General features: G+C 38.5%; 2 protein-coding genes across 3 annotated transcripts in view; one reads left to right on the top strand and one right to left on the bottom strand.

Annotated features, from left to right (window-relative positions):
* Positions 1-9,456, top strand: part of LOC103022647 (periphilin-1) — a 32,849-nt gene extending 23,393 nt beyond the window's left edge. Inside the window, exons 8-10 of the mRNA XM_015604495.3 lie at positions 808-884; positions 2,498-2,620; positions 8,975-9,456. Coding sequence (XP_015459981.3) covers positions 808-884; positions 2,498-2,620; positions 8,975-9,169 — 395 coding nt within the window. The 3' untranslated portion in view covers positions 9,170-9,456. The remainder of the gene's footprint in view (positions 1-807; positions 885-2,497; positions 2,621-8,974) is intronic.
* A 76-nt stretch (positions 9,457-9,532) lies between these two features.
* prickle1a (prickle homolog 1a) overlaps positions 9,533-27,338 on the bottom strand; it is a 44,649-nt gene continuing 26,843 nt past the window's right edge. The window contains exons 1-8 of one of the 2 annotated variants that reach the window (XM_007244324.4): positions 26,629-26,915; positions 18,635-18,820; positions 14,519-14,632; positions 12,921-13,058; positions 12,598-12,801; positions 12,321-12,507; positions 11,347-12,195; positions 9,533-11,066 (exon numbers count right to left, since the gene is read on the bottom strand). In XM_007244324.4, the coding sequence (XP_007244386.1) occupies positions 10,213-11,066; positions 11,347-12,195; positions 12,321-12,507; positions 12,598-12,801; positions 12,921-13,058; positions 14,519-14,632; positions 18,635-18,808 (2,520 nt within the window). In that variant the 5' untranslated portion in view covers positions 18,809-18,820; positions 26,629-26,915 and the 3' untranslated portion in view covers positions 9,533-10,212. Of the gene's footprint in view, positions 11,067-11,346; positions 12,196-12,320; positions 12,508-12,597; positions 12,802-12,920; positions 13,059-14,518; positions 14,633-18,634; positions 18,821-26,628; positions 26,916-27,338 lie in introns of those variants that run through there. The other variant, XM_022672329.2, reaches the window with a different exon arrangement.

Genomic DNA, 27,338 nt, shown 5'->3' on the forward strand with positions numbered 1-27,338 from the left:
ACTCAGAGATGTGCGTCCGGACGGGAATAAAATTTCTGGAGGACCACGGAGTATAGTGAAAAACAGTAGGTAACTTAAACATGTTTTTCTCAGATGTCTCCTGCTAAAATTACAGGCTATGGTTGTTCCGGACAGGAATAAAATCACAGAGAACCCACCACAAAAGAGAAAAGTACCCCAGGACCCCCTGAGAAACTAATCCTGCCCAGATAGGGCTTATGTGAAAATTATTTTAATTTCTTTTAGTTTTTTTTCATTTTCTAGGTTTATGCTGGTGCTGTTACTAAGAGGAGAAATAGTCAGCCAGAAATGTTTTAATTTTACCTCAGCGGGCCTCTTATCACCATTGGAGACTTCTGAAAAAACAAACTTTTACTGAGCAGTCGTGTTTGCTTTTTATAGACATTGGAGCATTGAGAGAGCAATATTTCGGGTCTTGACTGCTCAACCTGCTGACAGCTATTGTGCAAGCTCTCCACTGGGAGGGCAAAACATAAACAGCCTATTTGTCTTCTGCTCCCTCCCTTTCTCCTGCGATCCCACTGGCTTGACTGAAAGCTCTGCTGCATTAGACAGGAATTGGGTCACACTTGTACACTGACATTGTTCAGAACTGAATTATGTGAAGATGGTTCTAATATTGTTTTGGAGAGCTTCCTTGGCTTTCTGTATTTCAGATGTGGATGTATTTAAAGTTTAAGACAAATTGCTTCCACTTGTTTACACAAATCTTGCTCTCTCTCTCTCTCGCTCTTTTTTACTCTCACTTTCTGCCCCCCCTCTCTCTTTCTGTCTTTCTCTATGTAGAAAAAGAGAGACCACCCAGCTCTCTCACTGCTGAATCTGGAGATGCATCCCCACACAGCTCAGTATTAGCAACCAAGGTATTGCTTAACATTTCTATAAAAACACTGATTTCCACACACACATGAAATGCAGCCCAGGAATGAAAATGCTTGTTGTGATGGAATCCCAAGTTATTTTTGCAGTGTCAGAATAGCCATACTAAAATGTGTAATTTAGCTAGAAAGCGCTTAGTACTGTCCCCTTTTAAAATACAGTAGGTTACTCATAGTTGCATAAGCATGCTGTAGGTGAAACTGTTCTTCTTACCACTGCATTATTACCTGCATTCATCAATAGAACTATAGATAATAGACAGAAAACAAGTGAATTAGGAAAAGAAACTGACTTCAAAAGAAACTGACATTCAAAATAGGATAAATGGCCTCACCCACCACTGCTCATGACTGTCCACTGCAGAGCCATAGAGGAGCGTCACACTGCTGTTAGCCAATCTGAGGCTAGACGTTTGCATTTCATTATTATTCGTGAGTGAGAGCTGAAATCCTATCTTTCTTCCCCGGCCACTCCTCCACCGAACTAAAACAGCATGAAACAGGAGCACCAGAGCTGCTCACAGGATGTTCATTCATAATAGAGTCCACAGCAAAATGAATGAAAAAAAACATGAAATTAAACTTTTAAAGCCTGATCTGGGGCCTGTCTCACAATCATTTATTTATTCCAACCTCGGATTCTCTAGCTGATGATAGTAGATCTCATGTTACCATTAAACCCAGGCTGAATACGTTTTCTTTCCTTCTTTTTGTACGTCTTTTGGCAGAGGATACAAATAGTTCTACCTAGATACCAAGAACATAAAACGCTGCAGTTATTGCTGCAGTAAATGCCAGTATGGTGTCAGTTGTGACTTTTAAGTATTATTATTATTATTATGTTTTTCTCGTTTACAGCTGTTTTTCTATCCTGTTTTAGCACATTTGCTGTTTGCAGTAAACATTTATGCTTTCATGCGTGAAAGATTTTATCACATCTTGAGAGGCTCCAGGATCTAAACCAGTATTAAGGGAGAATGTTTTAAATACTCTAGTAAAAGCACAGAGCATTTGTTAACTTGAAACAGGTTTGGAACTGTATCTAAGGTTGCTTTGTCAAACAGCCTCCTGGTCTTTAAATAAAGGACCTGCACCATGGACATAGTTGGCAGAGCTAATCCACCTTTACCTTAACTTTAATAAATATAAAACACTTTGCCAGAACTATAATAACCACCTGGAACACTATAGCAACCATGTACTTTAGCAATAGCAAAACTATAGCACTTACTCTGTGATCATTTAGCAACACCATAGAAACCACCTAACAACAACAAAGCAACTACCTAGCAAAACAAGATTCATCCTTTACATACTGTGACATACCAGAGTTCAAAAGAGGACAAATTGTTGGTGCACGTCTTGCTAGCGCGTCTGTGACCAAGACAGAAGAAGGATGAACCACATCCAGCAGGATTAACTGTGGACGCAAGAGGAAGCTGTCTGAAAGGATGTTCGGATTGTATCCAAAAAATATAAAACAAGCAATTAAACACAGAACTCTATTGTATTGAAGGTTATAGGTTATCTGAGATTATCTGTGTGATACGTTTGAGAGTTTAAGCTTCAGTCTGACTCAGTGAAGGTTGCTGTTACAGGAGGAGGTGGCGGGGGCCGTAGTGGAGCAGGTTAAGGAGACCAAAGCAAAGGAGGACCCTGAACAGACTGCAGAGGCACATCGGGCACATGTCATCGCAAACAAAGCTCTGGAGATTGAAAAGGTAATTAATCAACCTTTTTAGTAAAAGGCCTTCAAAAGCTTTGCACACACTACATGAACACAAATATAAGTATATAATATAAAGTATAAACCAACCATAAAGGTGTCCTTCTACTAAAATCCACTTTTTTTGTTTTTTTGTAAAATACTATAGGACTCTGAGTTGTATATGTGTGCTGCACATGAAACTCTTCCTCAACCTCCATTGTCTGCAGTAGCTAGTAAATGAAAATGTTCAGAAAAACGAGTCGATCAGGAAAAGCCCCCGTATCTACGTCAACTCGTGAATTAGTATTCATGGTCTCACTCACCTCAGCTTGTGACCGCCCACAGGCAGCGCTAAAGCAACGTAGACGCTTTATCGTCAGACAGGAGCTAACAGCAGCAATAAACAGAACAGCTAAAAATAACATTGCTGTTCCCGTAAATTACCTGCTTTTGCACCTTCTTAGCATTAACATGCAGGTCCGTTTTCTCTGCTGAGAAGGGCAGAGGTGCTGCACTGTAAAATATCAATCCACCAGTCAGAGCACACTTGGCTCTTAAAGAGAATGACAAGTGACACGCTGATTGGTTTATTTTACGTAATTTCCAGAACACACACATGATTAGTTAAAGCAGCACTAGGTAGGATTTCCTTGATTTTTGATCTTTTTAAAAAAGTTAAATTACAGCTTGAAACTCACTGCAGCGCTGCATTGAGGTGTAATAGGAGGAATAGCGGTGCTCTCGTGTCTGTGCCGGAGCTCCTCTGAGCTCAAACCAGACTCTGTAAGTTTTCTGAGGCGGCCGCGACCAATGCTTGCGAGAACTGCGACCTGCTTTCCGACCTTTAGTTCTAACGGTTCTATAAGGACTACTGGTTCATTCTTTACAAACTAACATACAGACACTCTGGCAGAAGCTGGAAAGAGACCGAATGTGTCTGTGAAAGCCAGAAAACGAGAAAGAGAAACTAATCCGCCTGAAACATTTATTACACTCTACAACTGTATGGGGAGCCCGCGAGCAAAAAATCTCAATCCTACCTAGTGGAGCTTTAAGAGAATTAGAACATGCCTTTTGTGTATTTTCAGCTAAACGCAGTGTACTTTTCCCACTGTTACGATAGCAAAGACACGCCCTGAATCAAACTACATGGTGCACAGTTGACTGCACTTCTATATGTCACTAAAATAGGGTCCATAGTGTAATTGTACTGTGGAAAAGAAGGTTTCTGCCCTCCCATGTGCGCATGCGTCTTTTTTAAATCTCCTGAGGGTTGCTGATAGGTGTGTGGGATTTCCTGTCCTAATGCAGAGAAGATTCGGCTAAGGTCATATGTGTAGAAGCACTGAGTAGAGAATTATTAAAAGCAATAAATTTAGCAGATTTTGGTTTAAACTTATAAACGTATAAATATAGATTGTAAAAAGCTTGTAAAAATGTTTTATCAGAATTCTTGAAATATCATTACTATGGTTAAATGTAGTAGTTTTAGCAGTTTAACTTGGTCACATCTCCTGTTGTTGATGGCTGGGAGTGATTACGCAGACTTCATTCATCATTTCAATCAGCCTAAACGAAATACATCCACTCGGCCTATTATACTCTATTGAGCACTCTGCTCTGCAGCCACAGTGATTAAATAGCTCTTAATATTCCCTAATGTGTACCAGCCCTCAAATAATTATTCCCACTTCCTTGATTACGGTGGACCCCTGCTTGCTTTAGCATTCGTTTGTGCAGATCAGCTCTCCACTGTGCAGTGGCTGTGTGAGATTTGTAATGCTTTACAGACCAATGCCCCGCTCCCCCTCCTCACCCCACCCCCAAAGTCTGGACCACGTAGGAAGCTGTGGTTGTTCCAGTGTGGTTGTTAGTTGCAAAACCCTGCCTGTGTGGCCGCGAGTTATCAGCCCATGAGATCAGGTCCTGGTCTCTCTCCGTTTAGGAGCAGAAACGATGCATATCCCTGCCGCACAAGAGCAGGCACGAGTCAAACGCTATTTTCCTGTTTGCATAAGAAACAGTGGCAGCATTTTACAGTTCCCAATTCACTTTAAGGATGAACCTTCCCTGAATTCAACAGAATATCTTTGCTATAATTACTGCCCAAAACTGGGCGAGGCCTTTCCTGTAGTACATTTGTGTTTTGTTTTTTTATTTCATTGCTTTATTGTAATTACTTGCGGCTAGTGGTTTTGACGATGCCGAGATGTCAGGGGAAATCATAGTAAATTGAGTTTATTGTTCATTGCCTTCAGCGCTTTGAGAGCTTTAAGAAGTAAGTCCTTTTGAAGTGCCTGCAAGAGAGTGCATAATATTTAGCCTACAAAAAGAGAAAATTCAATCAGTGTCAGCAGAGAAGTTTGATCTAAAGGGCGTGTGGACAGATTAAAAATATATATTTATAATTTCATATAATATATCTCACTGCTGGACTGCAAACAGTCAGTCTCCTGTGGGCAGCATGCTATGAACACTGATGAAAAAACTCACTGTGCAGCAACAAACTAACTTCTGTTTCATGTACAAGGAGGAGCAGTTAGGTAGAAATGACTAATAGAATGCTTAATGATTTGACACTGTTTAAAAACTCCAGCAGCACTGCTGGTTCTGATCACACTCTGTGCATACAGTACCAGTCAGAAGTTAGGACAAACCTTAAATTCAGTGTTTTTGCAATATTGTAAAATGTTCTGCATTGTAGATTAAAAGTAAAGTCATTCATACTTTAACAAATATGTTTTATATTTTTCAAAGTAGCACCTCTTGCTTAACATTTATTTATTATTATTATTTTTTATTTTTTTGCATATCTTAATATTTTCTCAGTCAGCTTTATGAGGTAGAGTCACCTGGAATGACTCTTGTCAAGAGGTAATTAAATGAATTTCTTGTATCCTCAAGTAAAAACGTTATGATAAAACTGGCTCCCATCAGTACTACCCCATAAAAGGAAGACCAGGTGTTACCTCTTTTGCACAGGATAAGATCATCAGAGTTACCAGACTTAGAAACCACAAGTTAACAGAACCCCAGATAAGAGCACATAAATGCTCCAGAGTATTTTAATTTACTACAAAATTTTACATGTTCTACATAAATACTTATGGCCCACATTCTGATATCTTGCTACAAAAGCCATTTTGCAATCTTACAACTATTTCTAATGTTATAACAGCAAGTAGTCTACTGACATCTGTAAGCGAGAAGAGAATCCCAAGTTGCAGGATTGTGGTGTGCAATCACATGTAGCTTTGCTTTTTTTCCCCAAAAAAAGACTCTTATGTTTCATTGTCCTTCGCTGACCTACTGCTACACTATATGTCCAGATGCATGTGGATCCCTGAGGCATTGAGCTGTGGAGCTTTTGGGATGAGTTTGGGAGTTGGGGATGTCGTGGGTGGTGATCATCCAACATCTTGGCCTCACCAACACTCTTGTCACTGAATGCGATGAAAACCTCACAGCAATATATAAATCTAGTAGAAAACCAAATATACCATATATCATCTTAGAAAAAAATCCAATAAACTGTATTATTGTCATGTTAGGACTATTTAATGCCACTTATATTATTGATGTCAATGATGTATATCACAATAATGGAGTTAGATTTTTTAAAAAGCAATACGCTTTTGAATATTAATAGAATGAAATGTATGTTTTTTGGCAATCAAAAAGTGTCATTTTATTAAAAAGCTGTTGATTTTATTCAACACGACGAGCAAAACTTGTGCTACCAGTCATTCTTATGTAAACAAAGACACAAGTTAACACAGTGAGCAATATCGAGGTCTACAAAAAATATTGGGGTCATTTCCATATAATGTATGTAATTACTGTTACAGACTTATTAAATAGTTGACCAGAACTTGACCAGAAAGGTTAGCAGCAGCAGTTGGCAGCAGCGCTAGCTACGGTTAGCAGCAGTGCTAGCGGCAGTTAGCAGCAGCACTAGCTGTGGTTAGCAGTGCTTAGTGCTAGAAAATGCTGTCCGACAGAGCTACACTGAGGAGCCCTGAGTTGTCCGGTAAGCCAGGGCGCTATCAGCTAGCGGTTCGTCCCACATAGCTTGTTTTAACACAGAAAGCACACAGACTACAGTCTGATATACTTACTTATTGCTGCTTATGGCCTTAGTGCTGGAGAAACTTTACTGAAACTCCTCTATAAAGCTATTTTTCTGCAGAGTAGGTTTACTGCTCCTTACAACCTGACTGGAAAAAAATTATACAAAAAATAGGCTCACTGGATTATAAGGCTCACTGTTGATTTATTCGGGAAAATTAAAAGAATTTAGGTGCACCTTGTAATGCAAAAAATGCAGCAACTAGTTCACTAGAAATCATTTTTAGATATGCAACCTATATATGACAGACTCCAACAAAAGCACTAAACTCTTTTATTTTAAAACTTTTGATTTAAAAATTCAAAAACTTTTGTCCTTTTAGTGTATTGGCCTAAAAAAATATGACAAACTCCATCCAAATAGTGCCAAGCCTGATGTGACTACACTCCCTCTTCTTCCCTCTTTATTCTCTTCTGGTTTTAGGTTTGGAAACTGGGACAAGAGTAGATCTGTAAATGTTATAGCTGGAGGCTCTGAGAATCCTCTAATTTAGGCTTAAGTTGTAGCCCTTGAAGAAGGGTGGGAACACAGTCGTTGCATCTCTGACTACTTAAAGATGATGTACAGTCAAGGCTTTATTTTCCCAAAAGATAATGTGCCAAGCTTGTCTCCTGTAACCAGAGGGCAATGTGTACTCAGTCTTCTTCATCTTCCCATTTCTGTCTTTAGCTGCTTCTCCCGAAGTCTGCAAGTTCACTTTGTCCGCGAGTTAACCTCGCATCTCCTGTGACTAGACTTGGCCTTTAAACTTAGCCCTGTTCATGCAGAGTTTAGTGTTTTATATTTTAAACAAATATTCTCCCAGCTTCCTTACTTCCTCCTGTGACCCAACAATAATCAGCAGTTCTCTGTTTATCTGTCCTGCTTCCAACTGCAAGAAAAGGGGGGGGAAACATCAGATCATGTCGTCCATATTCCCAAAAATAATGTGACATGGCTGCTGTAGAAAATAGCTGCCATAAACTCTTGATTAAAGTGGTAGTTAAGATATGGGCCATGTTTTATTATGTGTTTTCTGAAACTAGCTCTTCAAACTCTGTCATTTTTTTGCTGTTCTCTTGATGTCTTACAAAACAAGTTGCATTTTCTTAATTATAGGATCTCTTTATTACCTTTCTGCTTTTTTCCTGTGAAAGCTCTGCAATATGCATGTCTGATGTGTAAAATGCTTGCACCAAATCAGTTCATTTAATGCTGTAACAGAAAGTTGGTGCAAAATGTGAAGCATACACTTGTAAAAAAAAAAGTGCATTTAAGTATATATTTTTAATATAAAAAAGCACATACTTTTAGCATTAAAATGTAAACGTACTTAAATACATACTAAATGTACTGTCTTGGAGGTATCATTTATGGCTTATAATTTAAGCTTATATATTTAATTATATAATCTATGGCTTATATATTTAAATTGTAATTAATTAATGCTTTTAAGTTGTATTTGAGTGCATTTTATAGAAAACCTAAAATGGATTGTTAATACAATTAAAGTATATTATAAATGTACTTCTTGTGTATTGAAGTACATATTCTGTACACCTCCCTGCCACTGGAAACAACTACTCTTAAGTGCCCTTCAAGTAGTACGTAAAGCCACTTCTAATAACTGACATATTGCTAATAACTATCTTCCCAAATGCTGCTGATGAGCCTGTGGAAGTGTCTCTTAGTGTCGGAGAATGCAGTAACTTGCTCTTATGCCCCTCAACACTGAAACCAGGCAAATACAATGCAAAGAAAGCAAGTTCATATTTATAAAGTTCTAGGAGTTCAGAAATCAATATTTGGTGGAATAACCCTGGTTTTTACAGCTGCACGGTGAGTTTTTTCATTTTCACAGTTTTCATGCATCTTGGCATGTTCTCCTCCACCAGTCTTACACACTGCTTTTGGATAACTTTATGCCACTCCTGGTGTAAATATTCAAGCAGTTCAGCTTGGTTTGATGACTTGTGATCATATATCTTCCTCTTGATTTTATTCCAGAGGTTTTGAAACTTATCATTTTTAAGTGATCTCTTATTTTTTTTCCAGAGCTGTATATGGCAGAAAATGTATGTTTAGTATTCTGTACTTAATTTAAGCATATGTTTAGTGCTCTTAAGTACACTTTCTTTTCCCAGTGGTGGTTTTGTGATTGTTATGCTAGTTCTGTCCTTTAATTACATTATTTTAGCTATTATTATCCCTGTATTATCTATCTTCTTCTAATCCCTATATTATCTGTGTTGTTCTCAGTTGTACAGACAGGATTGCGAAACCTTTGGGATGGTGGTGAAGATGCTGGTAGCAAAACAGCCTACTCTGGAGAAGCAGCTGGAGACGGCACTAAAGGAGAATCTTGTAGAGATTAAGGAGCGATGTTTGGAGGACCTGCGTCAGTTTATATCCGAGGTCAATGTCGTGCTTCAAAGTGATCAGGACAAGATTTGACCAACGACACATTGTGACAAATAAATATGCTGTTTTTTGGGGACCAGTAATAGTTTCTAGTTTCACAAGGTAATAGAGATGTGCCTTTCAGCTTGCAACAGTTCAATTGTTAAGTTGTCAATTTGTGAAGCAATGCAGCTATCGGACAATCTTGATGTGGCTGTGATGTCAGTGTTCAATGTCAAAATATTATTGGCCCAATGCACAGGCCAATTTGTTTTTAATATATATGTAAAAAAAATAGTTTCTTATACTAAAGCATTTAATAAAGTTTTTCCACAAATGTTTATGGACCAAAGGTGTGAACGTTCTTCCCAAAGCACTCGTGTTTATGTAAAAAAAAAACTATATAAAAACAAAGAATAACTTACATATGTTTTTTTATTGGCAGCATTATGTTCCAGTTTTTGCATTTATACAGATTACACTGATCTGTTTACTATGGCACATAAATAAAATTCAAAGCAACCAGGCCCTGCATAATACATTGAATGTTTGTTTGTGTTCAGTTGCTTTGATAGGACAGAAGTATGTACACAAAGATATAGCGAGGGGCTAACTGGAGTGTATTTGGTGACATATTTCTTTTTTTTCTTTAAAGCCGGGCTTCTGCAAACCATTACTGATATTTATTTGTCAGCTATTCTACTTTATCTGTCTTTTAAAAAGGGATATAAAAATATCAGCTTTAAATCAATAGTTTTTTACAGTATATACACTTTTTAATATTTGGACTGTTAAATATTCACTCATTAATATATGGTGCTTTTATAAATATTATATTCTTTCATTCTCTCAGTGACCATAAGTGACATGTTATGTTATTTAATACACATACCAGTTGTTGCAGTTGTAGGGTGAATCTTTGCTTTGTTAATTCATTATCTGTTATTTATCTATTTTTTATATATATATTGCATCTTTTCTCAAATTGTCAGTCTTGTTTATCAGGTAAAAAAAATACTGCAAAGAAAGCTACTGACCTTTAAATAAAGGCAGTTAAAATGGAGAAACTATCTACTACATTGCATCGGTTTTACAGTTTATGAAATTATACAGTTTTTGCCTTTGTGTCCTCTCTTCTTTTTGGAGTTTGTCCTTGTGCCAAAAGAAGCTGGCACTTGACTGGGGAGTTCATCAGCGTAATACTGATAGCGAGGTTGCCTGGGCTGTGGAATTGGTTGACCCAGGAAAAAGCCTTCTTCCTCCGATTCAGACGAGGAAGAGGAGCATGTAGAGCACCATTCGTCGTCGTCTCCGTAAAGACGAAAGAATCGTTCTGCGGCCTGGTTCTGCAGACCGTAATCTGAGTTTGCGTGGCCGTGCGTGTGCTGTCCGTACTGAGAGGCGGAGACGGGAGCACGCTGGTGCTGGTCCTCTCTGAAGCACATGCGAGCTCGTTCTTTGGGTACTATATGCAGCGCGTTGTCCGACCGAGACTTCCGGCTCCTCCGTCGTCTGTGGTTGTGATGATGCCGATGACTGCGCCGGTCCTGTTGTTCATCAAAATGGTAAACCCGTCTGCGCGTGCGTTCGCTCATGGGAGGCTGTCGTACTTCCACGTCATCGTAGCGACTATTGTCCACAACATCATCTGAGAACTTGACCTGTTGGGGCCTGGACTGGGATCTGGTCCTCCGAAGAACAGGTAAGTGTGGGATTTTGGGCCTTTCCTCTGGGAGAGGGATAATCTCCTCAGGTTCTTCCTCCTCAATGGCTTCCACTTGCTCTAACTCGGAGGTAAGGCTCTTGAGGGAGTTGGCACTTCTGTGCAGCATTGAAGAATTGAGAGTTCCCATGTTGCTTGTTTTCTCACAATCTTCATTCTCCAGCCCTGGGAAGTTTTGTAGCGAATAGGGTAATGGCTTCTCTTTAAAGTCACCATCTACTGATGCACCTGTAATGAAAGAGATGAGATTAGATTAGTCTTCTCAGAAGAAGAATGCTAAATTTGTGAATCTAGGCATTCCCTGTCTAGTCTATTGAAAGATTTATATGTTTTCTTTCATGTTCCCTGCAAAAATCATCTTAATGTTTCTTGAAGAAAGTTCGCGCTATGTTGTATATCTGTTGCTGCATGAGTACTGCTTGAGCAATGGCCTGAGAATCACTGCTAGTGAAGCTAGCATACTTATACTGAACATTATTAGTATGTCATCTACATTGCTTATGCCCACCTGTGATATTTGAGAGTGCCAGAGAGTCCATGGAGTCTCGTACACTTGGCTCTGCTTGTTTCAGCTCATCTGTGATGCATTCCAGTGAGTCGTCGTACCACTTCTTATCCTCTCGTTTAAAGTTAGCACCATGCTCCAGGTCTAGCTCCTGGATTTTCCGACTACTTGCAGGCCCAGGATGACTACCATAGGCCGAGTCTCCCAGTCCATCCTGAGACTGTGTCCAGTACATGTCTGCTTTGTACTTTTTACTGGCCAGACTCCCACTGCCACCACTGCTCAACATCTTTGACTCTGTCTTAATTTTGACCTCGGAATCGGTCGTCCAAAGGTCAGTCGGTCTGTTGTCCTCTGACTGCTGGACGATGCCGTGCTCTCCAAACTTCAGAAGTAGCTGGGTCATGTAGTCTTCATGCTCAGCCCATTCTTCGTGGTCCTCAGGTGCTTCCTGCTCCTCCCTGTTCCTCCAGAAATGGTCATTTTCAAAACTCAAATGGGAGAACTTGTTTGATAAGGTGTCATCGGCGTTGCCAGAAAAACCAGGGAACTTGTAGTTCCCGGCTGGGGAGAAAAGCAGAGACTGGCGACACTGGTCTGCAGATCGACTGCTCTTGCCCATTCTTACACTGCGACGGGACTCGCGTGACCTGGCAGACTGAAAGGCAGAGTCCGAGGAGTCTGAGGCGTGCACATCCTCTCCCAGACTGCAAGCTTTGGAGCAGTAGATGCGGCCTTGCCTGGGCAGGAATGGGCAGCCAAGCAATGAGCTTTTGCACTGGGCACAGCTGAAGCATTCATCTGTGGCATGCCAGTGGAGACCGTCGTATGTCATCTGAGCATGGTCGACTCCTGGATGGAGGGAAAGAAAAAAGATAGAAGCAGGATTTAAAGGTCAGCTCTTGGTTCAAAAAAGGAAAACAGGAAAGATGTTACAAAAACAGCGTTTATGAACAAGAGAGACTGGTATATTTTACCAATGTGTTCTCCACAGGCCTCACAGTATTCTGCATACAAGGACTCGAAGCACCCACAACAGTATGGCCGACCATCTTTCATGATGTACCGTTGACCGCCTAGAATGGTTTCGCATTCAAAGCAGGAAAAGTGCTTCATGTGCCAGTGACGACCCTCAGCCTCTGTGCACTCGTCAGCGAAGATAATCTAGGTAAAGGAACAGATTTACTCTTTTAAATTCTAAAATACTTAAATGTACTGATTCTTTTTATCACAGACATTTGTGTCTCTGTTTACCTCATCGCAGGATGAACAGCGAGGCTTTAACAGTTCAGCATGATGCCTCCCACAGTGAATCTTCCCCTCGTGGTAGAAGTAGATAAGATCCACAAGCAGTTCACTACATGTTGAGCATGCAAAGCATGCTGGATGCCAGCACAGTCCTGGACCTGCTCTTGAAGCAAACACTGCCATCTCTCCTCCACCGATGTTCTCCCCACACTGAAGGTTACATAAAAAAAAAATGTAAATCTTAGTTATGAAGAACACAATGCAGGCAGACTTCTAGAAGGTAAAACAAGCTTTCTAGGAATGGGAATTCTGGTTCATTGGATACCTACATGCTCACAGATAGCATGATGCATAGTCCTGGGCAGCAGTTTTAGGGTTCCACGTCCCAGTGCCTCCTTCTTTCTCTGCACACTGAACATGTGCAGCTCCTTCTTCTCTTCTTCACTGAGGGACTGGCAGTAACGCACCTAAAAGAAGAAAGGGAGAAGCTTGAGTGACAATATCAGCAAATACAGAATGAGAAGCTTTAATAATTTTTTTACATTTAAACTAGGACTGCATGATACCTGGTGGAGACTACTAAACTCCACCAAGAAAAGACAAGTCCCTCGGTTTGTGGTCATGTGTCCAGAAGTCCTGCTGGGTTGGATCACATTTGATCTTTATTACAAGAACTTTGACAAACCAATGTTACGTTGATGAGGCCCTGCAAACAGTGACCCTACCTTTCTTAATGCTATTTCTTAATGCTATTTCAACAGGACGATGCTCGTCCACATACTGCTACCGTCTCAAGAGCTTGCTTTGAAGACACAGACGCTATGGCCAGCCACATCCCCAGACCTGTGCCTGATTTGCAAATTCTCAAACCTCAACTCCTCCGGCATAATTGGCGGTAATGTTCACAGAAAACCATTAGGAACCTCTACAATGCCAAAACTCAGACCGTCTAGCGACCTCTGCCTCTTGTGTTTACTGTGAGGTTTGGTGTTAGGTTGCTTTTAATAAATGACACCCAACCACAAATTTACACAATTACACAGACAAGCTCTGTATTTAAAGGATAATCAAGAGTCAGACAGTAAGACTCAAGCTGAGACACGCATGCGATGCCATGTTGCCTTGGAAAACAATAATGGTGCATACAAAAGTGCCTCAGAGCAATGTCTTTAGCCTCTTTTCTAGTAAACCGCAGCAATGTGAGGAATCTCTGTGCCACATGTTGTGCAGAATCCCCCAGCAACATCATAAAGTCGTCAGCTCAAATATCTCATTGTGCCAACACCCACAGAAGAACAAGGAAACAAAGGTCTCCTCTGTGATGGCGGGGGGAACACAGTGGATTAGGCAAGGTACAAAAGTCCATGAAGTTTACCAGAACCCACACTGTAAAGAATTTTGAATGGGGTTCAAACCGTGTCTACCCACATTTCAGTGCAACAGAGACTCTTTTAAGGGTTTTTTAAAATTTCCGAATTGCTCTGGAGGTGGCAGTGCCTCTTTAGGTTATGGCCTTACACCAGAAATCAGAACATTCAGAGCTTGAGGTTTCTCAGTTTAATTCTAAGAAGGGCTATTGTAGGTATTATGGGGCCAGACATTCAAAGGTCCTTCCTTTGATCACAGCCATTACATTATAGCCCAGAGCAAGGCATTTATCCCAGACTCCTGTAGGCACACTGCTGCATCGTACTGTACCATGTCTACTGCACCATGTCTACAGCATGGTTGCTGAATAACCAACCACTAAATTACAGACTTGAAGACAAAAGCTTTTTCTTTCATTTGCAAGGTTTGGATTACACAGCCATGGAAAACACTGAAAGTAATCCAAAAGGTAAATTACTGAATGTTACTGAAAATAAATGCTATTATTTCTCAAGAGTTACCCAAGCAAAGGATCTTAGAAGCATTCTACTCAATGTACCTCATTATCATGAGGAGGCAGCTGATACAAGAGCTGCTTGATGCGATTTTTCTCTCCTGGGCTGTTAACGTAGGGAACCTTATCCTCTGGAAGACAGGAGAAGTACAGCTGGACCTACGAGACAAAAAATTAGATTTGTTACTCTTAGATATAGATATAGCTGCCAATGAACACTGATAATACATGGCATTCCTAGAAGTCCTGAGATAAGAGCAGTATATGAATTGATTGTGAAGAGTTAGGGTTAAGGGTTAGGTTTTAAGGTTGATTCATAGTTGACGTTAGACTTAACGTAAGGGTTAGATTCAAGGTTGAGGCTAGGTTTAGGGTTAGATTTAAGGTTTGTGTTAAGGTTGGTTAAGGTTAGGTTTTAAGGTTGATTCATAGTTGACATGCTTAAGGTTGGGGTTAGATTTAAGGTTGAGGCTAGGTTTAGGGTTAGATTTAAGGTTTATTTTAAGGTTTGGGTTGGGTTTTAGGGTTGATTCATAGTTGATGTTAGGCTTAAGGTTAGGGTTAGATTCAAGGTTGAGGCTAGGTTTAGGGTTAGATTTAAGGTTTGTGTTAAGGTTGGTTAGGGTTAGATTTAAGGTTGAGGCTAGGTTTTGGGTTTGATTTAAGGTTTATTTTAAGGTTTGGGTTAGGTTTTAGAGTTGATTCATAGTTGAAGTTAGGCTTAAGGCTAGGTTTAGGGTTAGATTTAAGATTTAGGTTAAGGTTTGAGTTGATTTATGGTTGAGGTTAGGCTTAAAAATAAGGTTAGGTATAGGGTTAGGCTCTATAGAGAATCATTTAGAATCTGTTACAATTGACCATCCAAAAAAACTAGAACTACTCAGAACTTCTAAAGATGCGATACCTGACACTTCAAAAATCTTCTTCCAGCTCTCTTCCATCGCCCACCCCTGATTAAGTAATCTCTTCTATCCAATTTAATCTTCTGTACACAACTATAAAGCCTTAATATTTGTTTGCTTTTTAATGTTTGAGTCTGTGAGTGCAAAGATGCCATCCATACTGTGAATGTCCCACTAGCTGATGACCTCTGAAAAGGGGAGCAGTTTATGAGCCCTGGTTGTAACATTCACCAGATAAAGAGAAGGACCGGTCTTGTCTCCTCCTGCCTGAGCAGCAGCGTCCTGCTGTTATTCAGCCTACAGTCTAGTGGTCTGCGGCTTAAACATGACAATGAAGGGCCTCATAAATCATGCTGATTTTATGCTAATATTGCCACCCACTCCTCTCCCTGGGGCTCCTATTTTGGAGTGTCTATGTACTTCCCTGCAATGATCACCTATAATGTTTGGGGTCATTTACAGAGAATAGCAGCTGTAAAGACATTACAGTTGCTCCTTGCATTTAAACACAAAAGCTGTTTGGATTTTAGCCGGCTCTTATGGCTTTAGACCCGGGCCTTTTCTCGCCCCTCACCCCTGATTGCGGTCGTATGTGCTTTTCAGACCAGTTGGCGGATTATAACGCCCCCGAGATAAGTGTGGTGAGGGGCTTCCCTGTTGACTTGGGAAAAGTGCCACATCACAGCAGGTTTAGGCTGTGTTCGAACTGCAGGCCAATTGGATTTGTTTCTCAAATTAGACCTGTTTTAGATCACTGTCAACTTTTATTTGCAAGTGCAATGTTTTTTTTTTTTTGAGGGCCATGTACAGATTGCAAGCCCAAAATGAGGTGTTTGGCATATCTAAACTGAATTAAGATCCAGAATCCGATTTTTGAGAGTGTGAACTGTCTGAAACCTTTTTTTCCGTATCAAAACCACATTTGGAGGTGGTTTGAGATAGGATTATAATTAAAGTTGTACTAATGAATCTCAGTCTGAACTCTCTGACTGTTCAAATTGGATTTCAACTTGTCTTTAAAACCCAACGTGACAGAAATATTGGTTAAGTAATGGTTCAAGAAGAGCGCCAAAAGTTTGTTAGGTTAGTTCTCGTAAATTCTAGCATCCTTCCACCGGTCCTAAGTAAAGACATGGAAGTAAATATAGACCCAGATTACATGCCCATGTGGAACCTGTATGGCTGGCCAATAGTTTTATTTTTTTAAATTATTATTAGTTTTATTATCATCAATATGTGATGGTTAGGTAGTTACTGACGCCTGTTGTCCAGGCATGCAAATTCAATCCAATCCAATCAGATCACTTGCAAATAAAAGTACATACATTTATACAAATGGATCAAATGTAAATCTGATTTAGACTTGCAGTCTGAACAAAGCTGAAGACATGAGAATCGGACTGTATTCGCACACAGGCAGGCCTGCAGAAAAGCAATGATCCATCGCCTCCAGCGTTGCTCACACTGTTCGTTTAGCTGGTGGTTGGCTTGGTTCTGATGGTTTTAGCTCTTTGTCTGCCAGCTTGCAATAATGACTTGCAGACTTTCCATGAAGCAGTTTGTAAATAAAAAAAAGAACATATCCTGTTTCCTCGTCCCTTTGGGGTGGTGCCTACAAAAACGCTTAGCTCCTCCACCAAATGAGTTGGCTCATCTAATTAGAATGAAATGAACAAGCTTGCTGTGCTGATGGAATGATTGACCTACTTTTGGCATGTTTGCTTTAAGGGTGCTAAAAGAGCTCTGTTCTTTCTCTCACTCTCTGGTCTTAATCCATATGGCTAACACAGGAAGAATATAACAGTATTTCTCTAAAGCACTGTGCTCATACTGTGCTTATGATGTGTTTTTTTTAAAGGATATTTTTTAATTTACATGGTCATCTGCTTTAGGTTTGGCAGGAGTTTCTTAGGTGTGTTGTTTTCTGGGCTTTGGCACTTTCACCAGTCAGATGGAATGGAAGTAAATGTAGACCCAGATAGCATGACTGTATGGGTGGCCAAAAGGGGTGTATGAAAATATCAAGATATATCGAAGCATTGCGATATTTTGTTTCATAATACTGTATTGATTTTTTTAAAACTCTATATTTAAATGTTTTATCATAAATTTAATGTAAAGATGGGACTCTAAACCCCCTGATTTCTGCGGACTCCACCCTCAGCTCTTGAAAAAGGCAAAAAAAAAAAAAATTGCAGGGGTAGTTTGGGAGGGGCACTGGATGATGTATGGGTTTAGAGGCAGGGCAGGAGGGAGGACTGATTGGCTGAGCTGCAGCAGTGTGCCTCTGATGGGTATTATTGATTGACTGATCTGCATATTGTGATGTACTGCTACCAAAGAACCTGAGAGGGCACTGCAAAGTCATAAATTACCGCAATAAAAGTGTTTTTAAAAGGTTAAGAAATGTTTATAAAAAATTTAAAGCAAGACTGGTATGTTTCATTACTTCAGAGAAACGTGTTTTAGATATTAATGGAATAAATATGGCAAATTGAATAAATATGCCAAATTGGAAGTAAGTATAGACCCAGAAAACATGAGTGGCCATTAGGGGTGTTTGAAAATATCAAGACGTTTCAAAGTATTGCGATATTTAGATTTGTAATACTGTGTCAATTTTCAAAAACAGTATTTTAATTTTTAATTACTAGTTTATATGTAAAGACTTGTGTCAGACAGTGGTTCATTTTGTGTTACATTTAAATCTCAACCACTAGAGAACAGTGTTGCTCTCGTCTGACTGCATAAAAAAGTAAACGTTTTTTTTAACTCAGATTTGATTCATATCATGATTTGGTGATATTTATACTATATAATAGTTATCTTTCAATTTTGCTTACAGTATCACAATATATTGTGATATACTGAATTATATCCTCTGTATTGTGATGCAAATGGTTTTGCCATGTTCTTGCTAATAAACAGCCCTAGTGGCCAAACTGAAACCAGTATATTTTGTCCCTCAGTTCTTCTATGTTGGCCCTACCGAGGGATGTCAGTGATGGGCCCTATCAGGGTCAGTGTTTGGACCAGAAGGAGTTAAATATGGGTTCTACCTGTGTTGTACACTGCAAATGAGGCCTACATGGGACCAATAGTGGGCTGTTACAATGGAGACCATTTAAGAAACCCAACTGACACGTACAAGCCCACCCAAAGCCCATTCCCACCAGAACCCTCCTGGAACCCACCTAGTCCACATTCCTCCCATATGAGCCCCACATGAGCATACTGTGCTTCTGACCAATGACCTCACCTGCTCAGGTCGTAGTCCAGGTGGAACCCAGGCGTACTCCTCCAAGGCACAGCCGGAGTCATCATCTGAGGTAGAGCTTCTCTGAAAGCCAAAAGTGAGCTTGCTGACCTTCTGCTCCATTTCAAACTGCCTCCTGCTCCTGTTATGGAAACCACCAGGATTTTCTAGGTTCATCAGACAGGCTTCCTAACAAAAAATAGAAGAAAGAAAAAAAAGTGATTTGTTAGTCATGAAACCACATCCTTTATGAGAGTGAGAACATTCAGACACTGCTATTCTCTTTTCTAAAGTTCTCATTTTCTCTTATTTGGCGGCTTTCGCAGCAGCTCCGGTGCCTAGTCTTCCCTCGGTGGAGAAAATGGGCTGTAAAATAGATCTCTGCTATAAAATATGACAGCTTTATTGTTGCTGCCATTGTGACTGTGCATCATTCAGGGGTCTGCCCTGATGTGGTTGGACGTATCCTCCATGTTCCACCCTATTATAGCTGGCAGATACTGACTTCTTAACAGTAAATTTACTTTAATGCATTTCTCTGACTGCTCTTCACAATGAAAATGTGTCATCATTTTCCATTTCTTCCATTTGGAGGCTCTACTTCATGTTTTTCAAAACATGCAGTCATGTAGTCATGGCAGAAGAGTGCAATATTTAACCAAGTCATATAAACACATTAATGAACATATGAAAGGACTATTTAAATAGAAGTTAAGGATCAAAACTGAAAACTGAGGAAAACTGATTCATTTTATGGTCAGTAGGCAAACTAAGCTACTACAATTGCTATTTGGGCTACATTTCTATAGGGTTACATTCAATTAAGCAATAATACACGAGAGGGAGTGCTATAATGTGTAATATTGGCACGGTGGTATATTACACATTATAGCACGAACCTCGAGTGTATTATTGCGATTATTCCACAGTTCCATTAATTGCTGTTTATTAAAAGATTTTGAGTTAAAGAGGATGAGAAAATATGATCTGTTTGGTTATAAACACTCTGAGTTAAAATAGTTTCATTGCTGCTCTGTTTGTATCTGTGCTGTTTGGCTTGTAAGCGCTGCATCATTGCTAGGTTACCTGTATGTGTCAGAGTAATACATGAAGAGCTTCGATTATAGTGCATTACCAGCTGATAATGGCACACATATAACGCCTCTCAGCTAATCACATTGCAGGGTCGGAAATAACTGTGGTATAACTGTGGAGAATCATTTTCTTTCACCGTGAAGATTAGTTGAGTTTAACTGACACAGTTAAATGTAAGTTGACTGTTAATTGATCATCTATTAAGCTTCTAAGACTCTAAGGGACAAAAATGATATGATATAGGTTTCTTCATATTTCACATTCAGTAAACCCATGACCATCAGACCTAAAGAATGTATGTTTCAGCTGGAGAAGTGAGCTTTTAAAGAGATCTGCACATATGAGCAAGTAGAAGGAAATATTCTGATATACTGAAGAGAGTACAATCAGCTTGTGCAAAAGATCCTGTAGTTACTGAACAAAAAGCTGTAGTATGTAAGAAGCCTTTAAGTGTTAAGGGGTTAAACTTGCTTAGAAAAAAAATGAAGCATTTTTTAATCTATTATCAGACGCAAAGGCTCAATTTCCCAGACAAGGAGTAAGCCTAGTCATATACTACATTTTTCTTTCAATGAAAAAATATATATGCTCCATTTAGAGTAGCCAAATCATGTTTAAAAACACAAAATAGTCAGTTTGCTGTAGTGTAAGTGTAATTTCTCAGATTTGTGCTACTCACAATTAAACATAAAAGTACCAAAAAAAGAAAGACAAGCTTTGCACATGCATTTCTGGACAAGCTGAAAACTACAGAACCACCACTAAAAGTGAAAAAAAAGATGTAACGCTTCAAGATTTTACTGCATGAATATGATTACTGTCAGCTTTACCAAAACTACACAGTGCCGTTAGCATCATTCCTCGTATTAACAGAGTATCATTGATGTTGTTGAGATGCTGTTCTTTGAGTTATAGGACAGTGGGGCATCACAATGATTTTGAAGGTGGTATTTTAAAGTAAAGTTGTTTTGCAAGTGAGATGTTTTATGTTCACATAATGGTTCACTACCAATTAACCAACTATTTAAGACACTATAGATTTTTTTTGTGGACACTGCACAGCTACCCATTAACTAAATTGTTAAATTCAGTTTGTTTTTGACACAAGTTTTTGTTTTTTTTTTGTTTTCCAAAAATGCTCTTGGTTGATGTTAATAAGTTAATAAGTGAGTAGTTGTGTGTTGTAGTTATGGTGAACTTTTTCAGTTAATACAGGCTCTGTTAACTGTGGGACTTTCAGTTAAATTCACCCTGGTCACTGACTTGCTCCCCCCGACTCCTCCTTTACTCCCTGCTGTGGTTAAATGGACAGCTGAGAAAACCAGGCGCACTTAATTGCACCCTTTGAAGTGTCCAGGCGTGATAGTTTGGCCCAACATGCTGCATATTCATGAGAGTCAGAGAGTGTTTCACTTCCATTCACACACACACACACACACACACACACACACACACACACACACACACACACACACACACACACACACACACACACACACACACACACACGCACAGGTCAAGGTGTGAGCTGAATTGTATGAACTGCTCTTTGTATTTCATCCTTTCGTTCCTTCTTCCAGAATCAGCCTGAATCTCTGGAATGACTCTGTGCCTTACTCAGCAGCCACTGGCTATTCATAAACCCGGCACTCAGGCCTCAAACGGCCGTTCCTCATTCCCCAGCAACAGCTGTGTCCTGCACACGTCTGTCGGAATTCATCACACACAATAAAAACGCAGATTGAGACGTATGTAAGTTCTTAACAGTAGCTGCCAGAACTGAGAACTGGTTAAGTGAGCAGTGAGCAGATCCTGGATCTGTAATAGAAGCTAATCTAAGATCTGGTACATGTTGATCTTTCTGATGTTTATCTCTTCTTTGATTTGTGAACCTGTGAAACGAGGTCTGTTATCTCATTCGAGGCATTTAGTGCCCCATCCCCCTTCCAAAAAAAAAAAAAAAAAAACTCAAGTAACCTGTCCTTGGTTAAATAAACAACGGCTCATTTATGACCTGCCAGCTGTTTGCATGACATTTTTTACTCTGAGAGAAAGATCTAGAGAAAATAATCCAATTTAACGATTTTTTTTTGACAGTTTTATTAATTATAAAGCCAAATTAACCTGGTTTTGCTAAATGAAATAAAGAATGAGGAACAACGGCTGGGCAATATTCAATATCAACAACAACATATTTATTGTGATTTTGTTTTTGGGGGATATTTCAATTTACATTGCATACATTATTTACACTGTCCGTCACTGACTTGTGTTTAACTTAAGTTTAATGGCTTTTTGTTCACATAGATATACGAATTATATATATTGCATCAACTGAAATAAAGAAATAAAACATATCGCAATATAAACATTTGTGCATATCGTCCAGCCCTAAATGGAACTCAAAGTTCCATTCTCATGTGCGTTTTTTCACATTATATTTAAATAACCAGCAGTTTCCTTCAGCAATTTGATTCTCTAAACAATGTTAGCTTCACAATGCACCAGTTTAGCACCTCCCATTAAAGTGAACCTCAGTCTTACATATGCTAATCGTTCTCTAATCAACATAATAATAATAATGGTGGAGCACACACATCCCTGTATTATTATACTATCCTTATGCAGCATTTTAAAAAGTAAAAAAAAAAACATAAAAAGAAGTTTATATTTGTTTTGTTGTTTACTGTGTAGCTTTTAAAGCAGCAGTCCTTAAAGACTAGTTTTTTTTTATTTTAAACTGAAAGCAGTAGTGTTGGTAAGTGCAGAGAGGGCAAAATATTATAATAAATTACATCATTGTGCTTTTGCTACCACTTCTGCAAAGCCACTTATATTTATTCTATAAACAGGGGGGTCTGGTAGGTCCTCAGACTTTTTTTTTAGCTATAAAAGCTTTTCCTGGATACCTCAGCAACCATGGCACTGCTAATGGCGCTGATACAAGAGATACTGCAAACATGGAGATATCAGAACAAGAACCTTCTTTTTCATCTGCCCTGCTTTGTGCAATTACACAGTCACACCAAAAAACACAGACTGGTACTTTAAACAATATCATTGCTGTCCAATGAAAAATAAGTATCTCCATTTTTGGAGATTTTTAGTTTACTACATAATTTTTACACACAAACTGAAATAAACTATTTTTACATTGACTTCCATTGAAAGTTAAGAAGGTTTTATCTCTTATTATATTATTTATTTTGTTACATTATTATCATATTATACAAAATCAGAGTTCAAGGTTTTTTAGATTATTACTGATACATGTTTTTAGTTTATTCTTAAAATACATAGAATATTTTTAGATATTTTTATGTTTTGTCATATCTCCAAGAATACTGTATTATAATGCAAAAATACCCTGAAATATTGATATATTATTTTAGGGCCTTTTTTCTTTTGCCCACCTCTAGTTTCCTAGTTAACACATGCTAAACTTTGTGAGCATGCTTTGTAAAGCACTGGAAAGCAGCTGAAGTCAGTTATTTGGTATGTGTGCGCATGTGGTCCCCTTCCAGCTATAGAGGACCTCCAGCAGTAAGTGTTTAACATCCCCCTCTTTTGTAGAAACTCTTGTTAACATGGCTTTGAGAGCCCAAGATGCATATCTTTTAGATCCACCCACAGAGAGCCTGAATTGCTCTCAGGCTGAACTGGAGCTGAAGCGCAGGGGTCCGGAGCAGCCGGGGGGATAGGGAGAGGGAAGAGTGGAGGGCGGGGGTATTACAGGCTTATACAGTAAGAGGGTATTTTGTGCTCAGTATAGGAGTGAGTATTAGCCAGAGATAGATTAAATAATGTGTAGTGTAGATTTGTGTAGATGGAGAAGGATCTGATCTATAGCTGTAGTCCATCATGCTGCAGGAATAACGATTTAAACCCTTAGAAGGTGAGGAGGTCAAGACCCAACAAATTACTCCATATTGATTCACTAATTTCCATCATTTTTCCAAACAGAAAAAAACCTTTGTTCAGCCGTTTGCTCAAGAAACTTAAAAATGTTCAAACTTAAAACTGATATTACATTTTTACAGTGAAATAACTGCCAAGTATTTGATATCTCTTTACTTGGATGGTCCATTAAAAAATGCCTCATAGATACTCAACTTTCAACTGACATTCAACTAACACTAAACTAAATATATATTAAGTGCAACTCTCTAATGCTAATCTTAACTCAAACTAAATCAACCCTAAATCCTAAACCTAGCCCTAACATTAAACTAAAACTTAAACCCAACTCTCAAAGTTTAAAGATAGAATGTAGGATTATGGTTGGGTGTAGGATTACAGTCAATAGAAAGTCATTTACATCCAACTAAGGATTCAGTCAAATATATACATTTATATACATTATATATACATTATATACATACAATATATACATTTTTAGAAAAAAAAATAAGAGATCACTTAAAAATGATGAGTTTCTTTGATTTTACCAAATTTAAAAAACTCTGGAATATAATCAAGAGGAAGATGGATGAGCGCAAGCCATCAAACCAAGCTGAACTGCTTGAATTTTTGCACCAGGAGCAGCATAAAGTTATCCAAAAGCAGTGTGTAAGACTGGTGGAGGAGAAAATGCCGAGATGCATGAAAACTGTAATTAGTGTGATTAAAAACCAGGGCTATTCCACCAAATACTGATTTCTGAACTCTATAACTTATTCTCAAAAATCAGAAAACATAAAAAAAAACAGCACCAACACTGTAAAAATTACACTTTACACCTACAAGTTTTAATGACTATTTAAATGAAGCCTAACACAATACATTTTACATTGAGTCAGCAAGAAAAGTTTCTTCACACATTTTTTTACAGTGTACAAAGAGACTTTTAAATCCACGCCACTTTGTACTGCTGGCTTTTCCACTGAAGTGCCAGGACCTGTTTCATTTGGAATGCTCCAAAATAGCGTCAGCCTTGGGAACCTGGCTAAGACTTTAATGTCTGGAACAGGATGTCTGGCACAGGTTCCTAAAAAAAAGCTCTAAGCTCTTAAAAGTTTCAGGATTCCACAAATTAAGAGTTTCCCTCCACTACCAGAGTCAGGATTAAAAAGTTAATCCAGCAAATACAGATTGTGTTATTGTGTTGCCTGTAAGAGTATAGGTAGACCTATATTTCCTAATAGCAGCTTTCACTGTGGTAGGAGCAGAGCGATGGGAATTCTTAAAGTTTTTCTTAAATTTTTGGTTTCTGGCTTTTATTTGAAAAAAAAAAAAACTTTCACAGTTTTAACTTAGTTGTAACTAAGGAATAGCTCAGTCTCGGTTTACATTGCATTGCATTTAGTCACTGATTAGTAATGCTTTGGGTGTAATGAAGTCAGGGGGCATAAGAGGTTAATTGAGCTGAAGTTATACAGCCAACAGTGAAGACACAGATAGAAGTAATGCATTGTTTTGAGAGCATGCTTTTTTCTATAATAATTAGCCATGCACACACTGTGCACCTATTCTACCTAGTCTTAGATACAACCAGAACAACACATTATGTGTTACTTTGAATGAAAGTTCAAAGTAAAAATTCAAAATAATTCAAGAGAAGCATTTCTATTGGTCCAAACGTCCAGAACTACTATCTACATGGTGTACAGAGCATCTAATTGGATTAAAAATGATGGGAAAAAAAACTATTAAACAGGCTAAAAGTCATGTTTTTAAACAGGCTAAGAGTCATGTTTTTCACTGGATAAACGTGTATTGTGGAAAGCTATATTATATTTCTCATTCTGTGCAAATGCATGAATCATGAGATTCCAATGTAGGACACCACTGCTGAGTCACTATAAAGAAACTTGTGATCATCTGGAATTAGTAAAGTAAATGAAAGTCAGAGAACAGTGTGTTCTTTTGATTTATACACAATTTAAATCCATGGCCAAATGGCTAAAGGGCCTGCAGTTAGAAAATGACCACCTGTAGTCAGACAGGATTTTGGTATTTAACCAGTTTTTTAGTTCAGCACTAACATGCCTCTTTTCCACTCTAATATAACACTATGTTTTATGCAGCCCTGACTGTCTGGCCTTAGACAGATGCCTCTATGCCACACTTACTGTTAAGCACAGGACAGTCCTTAAAATGTGTTAAAAATGTAAAAAAAAAAAAAATAATAATAATAATAATAAAATAAAATAAAAATAAAATAACAAAAACTTTTCACTTTTTAAACTTCCAGAACTTCATACAGCAAAATGTCTGTTACATCTTAGATACATCTTTAAAAAAAAAACATATTACAGCTTTAAAAATGTACAAAATGTGAAAATTCCAACTACAAAAAAGCTCTAACTTAAAAACTTGCAGGAATTCATACAGCAAAATGTAAGTTAAAGATAATAACTTATTGCTTTACAGATAACTCTTTTTAAAGAGCCATTACAACTTCAAAAATGTAAAAAGTAAAAAAAAAAATCAACTAAACTCTGTAACTTAAAAACTTCACTCAGCAAAACGCCAGTTAAATATTATTATTACTTATTGTAAAGTAGATTTAACTTTTCAAAGAGCCATTACAGCTTTAAAAATCTAAAAGGGAAAAATACAACTTCAAACTAAATCTTTAACTTAGAAACTTGTAGAAATTCATACAGATTGTCAACCACAACTAAAAAATAATCTTTTTAACTTTTAACTTTTAGAACTTCATAAAGCATAATGTCATTTAAAAAGTATTACTTATTATAACTGTATAGCAGAAAAAACGAGCTTTTACAGCTTTAAAATTAAAAAAATGAACTACTTTTCATTTTTAGAACTTCATACATCAAATGGTCAGTTAAACATCATTACTTAATGTATAGAGTGCATGAAACATTTAACAGACAGCTTCTAATTCACTTAGGTGTTTTTTTAAATCACTTAAGTTTTCTTGAAAATGTCCTTACCTCTCCAGACACAGAGATCCAGAAATATAAGATTCTCCAACAGCTCCCTCTCTTTCTCACTGTAAACTTCTTCCTGAGGTATAAGTCCTATAGGGTAACATGTTCCAAAAGTCTTGTCATAATCATCTCTAAATCCAGCAGAATAGATCCCCAGGCCTGCTACAGCATCCTGCAGTTACGTCCAAAAATGTCAGGCTGACCAATGTCCATATCAGCAGCTGAACACAGCAGCGTTTGAGAGTTAGAGTTATAGAGAGAGAGAGAGAGAGAATGTGAGCAGACAAGAGAAGAACAGTCCAACCAGATGGTTCCTGCACTTAGTCCACTCCTGTGGAGCTCTGGCTGGGAGCCACTCCCCCATTAAACCAGCCTCAGCCATTCCTTTTTAACGCCCCCTCCCACCTACATCACCCCCCCATCACATACTGCACATCAAACACTGCAGAGTTCTTCTCCTCCTGCTTCTTCTCTCTCTCTCTCTCTCTCTCTCTCTCTCACTGTCTCTTTCCCTTCCAACTAGCCACATATCCAATATGTTCAGGAGGCACATCTATAGATAAGAGATAGATAAATAAGATAACATTTTCATCTAAGGGCCTCTTCAGTTAATCTGGGCGAGTGTACAAATGAATGATAAAGCTATGATTACTGAGCTAAAACTCAGAACACAGTTGGAGGAATAAGCTGATTATATTTAGATGCAGAGAAAG

Source organism: Astyanax mexicanus, chromosome 2, assembly GCF_023375975.1.
Source record: "Astyanax mexicanus isolate ESR-SI-001 chromosome 2, AstMex3_surface, whole genome shotgun sequence".
Taxonomy (NCBI): domain Eukaryota; kingdom Metazoa; phylum Chordata; class Actinopteri; order Characiformes; family Acestrorhamphidae; genus Astyanax; species Astyanax mexicanus.